Here is a 1,944-nt window from a genome sequence, read left to right on the forward strand (position 1 = left end):
CGCGCCTACAGCGACCACCACCGGAGCCTCCAACCAGCCCGGGCCGAAAACGACTGCCCGCCCCGCCCCGCCCCCGCCAGCCTCGCTTGCTTGGGCTTGCGCGCCGGAGACTTGTAGCCGTCGCCCGAGGCCACCGGCCCACCGTCGAGCGCGAGCCGCGCCACGGGCCGCTCCGACCACAGCTCGGCGAGGACCGGGACGTCGAAGGCCTCGCCCGCCCTCACGCCGGCGGGCACGTCGACCTTGATGACGCTCCCCGCCGTCTCGACGAGGAGCAGGTGGCCTCCGTGCGATCCAGCGGGAGCGGTGATCTTGAGGCTTCGGGTCGAGCTTCGGGTCCCACTCGAGGCCCGCGGAGGCGCCACTCTGCCGGCGGTCGTGCGGCTGGGCCCAGCGCCGGCCGCAGGCCCGCCCGAGCCGCAGGAGCCGCAGGCCACAGGGCACGCCTCGCCCACGCGCGGGTGCGCCGTCGCCGGCGGCCGGTCGAATATCTGGTCAAAGCGGCTACCGCACTGCTTGAGCGCAGCGAGCTGCGCGCATGAAACCTCGGGGCTGGGGCAGCCGGCATCGTCGGTACACTTGAAGGGGCCGCCGTCGGCGCAGTCCTCGGCCCGTGCAGCAAGAGCCAGGTAAAAAAGGCCCGAGAGGCGGGCGCCGATGCGGTGCGCGGCCATATCTGAGGCTAAGAGCCGGCAGGGGAAGGCGCCGTGATGAAGAAACTTTTGCCGCGGAACGGAAAGAAATCCGTTGAAAAGAAAGCAAATCCGCGGAAGGCGGCGCGAGCCACTCAATCGCCCTTGCTAGCCCGCTGCAAGATCGCTGCAAGCGGCGCGAGCCACTCAATCGCCCTTGCTAGCCCGCTGCAAGATCGCTGCAAGCGGCGCGAGCCACTCAATCGCCCTTGCTAGCCCGCTGCAAGATCGCTGATGGGTTGCGGCTCCAGCAAGGGCGCCCCGACCGTTACTGACGACGACGGCACTCTGGGTTTGGCCGGGGATGATGAGCGAGCCGCCCAGAGATCTCGCGCCGTCTCTGCCGCTCGCCTCGCCGCGTCCCAGTCGACACTCAAGCAAGCTGGGCCACGCAAGCTTTCGTTCCTGACGGTTGATCCGGACCGTGCCCACGACAAGAGGATCGGCGACGATCTCGGCATCGACTCACGCGTGGCCAACGCCAAGAGGCGGCTCCGCCGCCTCCGGGACTGCATCGACGACGTCAGCGCCCTGTATGCCAGCTACTCAAAGGACAGCGCCGCGGACAAGAAGGGTCGGCTGACCCTCGTGCTCCCCGAACTGAGCGAGTGGGTATCGGAGGGTGCCTGGATCGGTGCGCCCGCCGTTGGCAGCGCCGTGGGGAGCGACGCCACGCGCCTCGTGGCGATTGCGCAGCTGGTGAGGGCGGCGCGGGCAGGCATGGGCGAGAAAGCTGTGGCAGAGCTGCACGCCGCGCGGAGGCGAGTCGCCGAGGGCGGCATCGAGGTGCTGCTGGCGCTGGAGAACCTGGTGCTGAGCGCATCGGTCGAGCGGGAGGCTGCGGCCCGCGCTGTCAGAAAGGCCACCGCCGCGCGGGCCGCCTGCGAGGAGGAGCTGGAGAAGGCGCGCGGCGCGAGCGAGGCGAGGCGAGAGGCCGCCGTCGAGAAGGCGACGGCGGCGCTCTACGCGGCGGAGAGCGACATCTTCCGGGCCGAGGACTTGCGGAGGAAGGCGGACGAGGAGCTTCAGCGCCTGCACGGCGAGGCGACGGCCGAGGCGCTGCGCGCTGCGGAGACGGCTCGCGTGGAGGCGGAGGCGAAGGTGTGTGCGGGGGCCGAGGCGGTGCGGGCAGCGTACGGCGGCCTCGCCGAGGGAGTGGCGAGGGCGCTCGCCGCGCAGGGCGCCTCTCCGGCGCCCGCGCCTCGCAGAGAGGAGCCGTCGGGCGAGGAGCCGCTTGGTGCGGACGGCCGTG

The 1,944-nt window shown here is 71.5% G+C and overlaps 2 protein-coding genes across 2 annotated transcripts in view; one reads left to right on the top strand and one right to left on the bottom strand.

Annotated features, from left to right (window-relative positions):
* Positions 1-5: 5 nt before the first annotated feature.
* Positions 6-674, bottom strand: EMIHUDRAFT_249707 (hypothetical protein; the record flags this gene model as incomplete). Its single annotated transcript, XM_005759074.1, has 2 exons — positions 6-27; positions 112-674. 2 exons carry the CDS (start codon positions 672-674, stop codon positions 6-8), a joined length of 585 nt encoding a protein of 194 aa, XP_005759131.1.
* A 252-nt stretch (positions 675-926) lies between these two features.
* The window catches only part of EMIHUDRAFT_249708 (hypothetical protein), a gene marked incomplete at both ends in the record, with an annotated part of 1,963 nt that continues 945 nt past the window's right edge, over positions 927-1,944 (top strand). Inside the window, one exon of the mRNA XM_005759075.1 lies at positions 927-1,929. Coding sequence (XP_005759132.1) covers positions 927-1,929 — 1,003 coding nt within the window. The remainder of the gene's footprint in view (positions 1,930-1,944) is intronic.

Source organism: Emiliania huxleyi, assembly GCF_000372725.1.
Source record: "Emiliania huxleyi CCMP1516 unplaced genomic scaffold EMIHUscaffold_815, whole genome shotgun sequence".
Classification (NCBI taxonomy): Eukaryota; Haptophyta; order Isochrysidales; family Noelaerhabdaceae; genus Emiliania; species Emiliania huxleyi.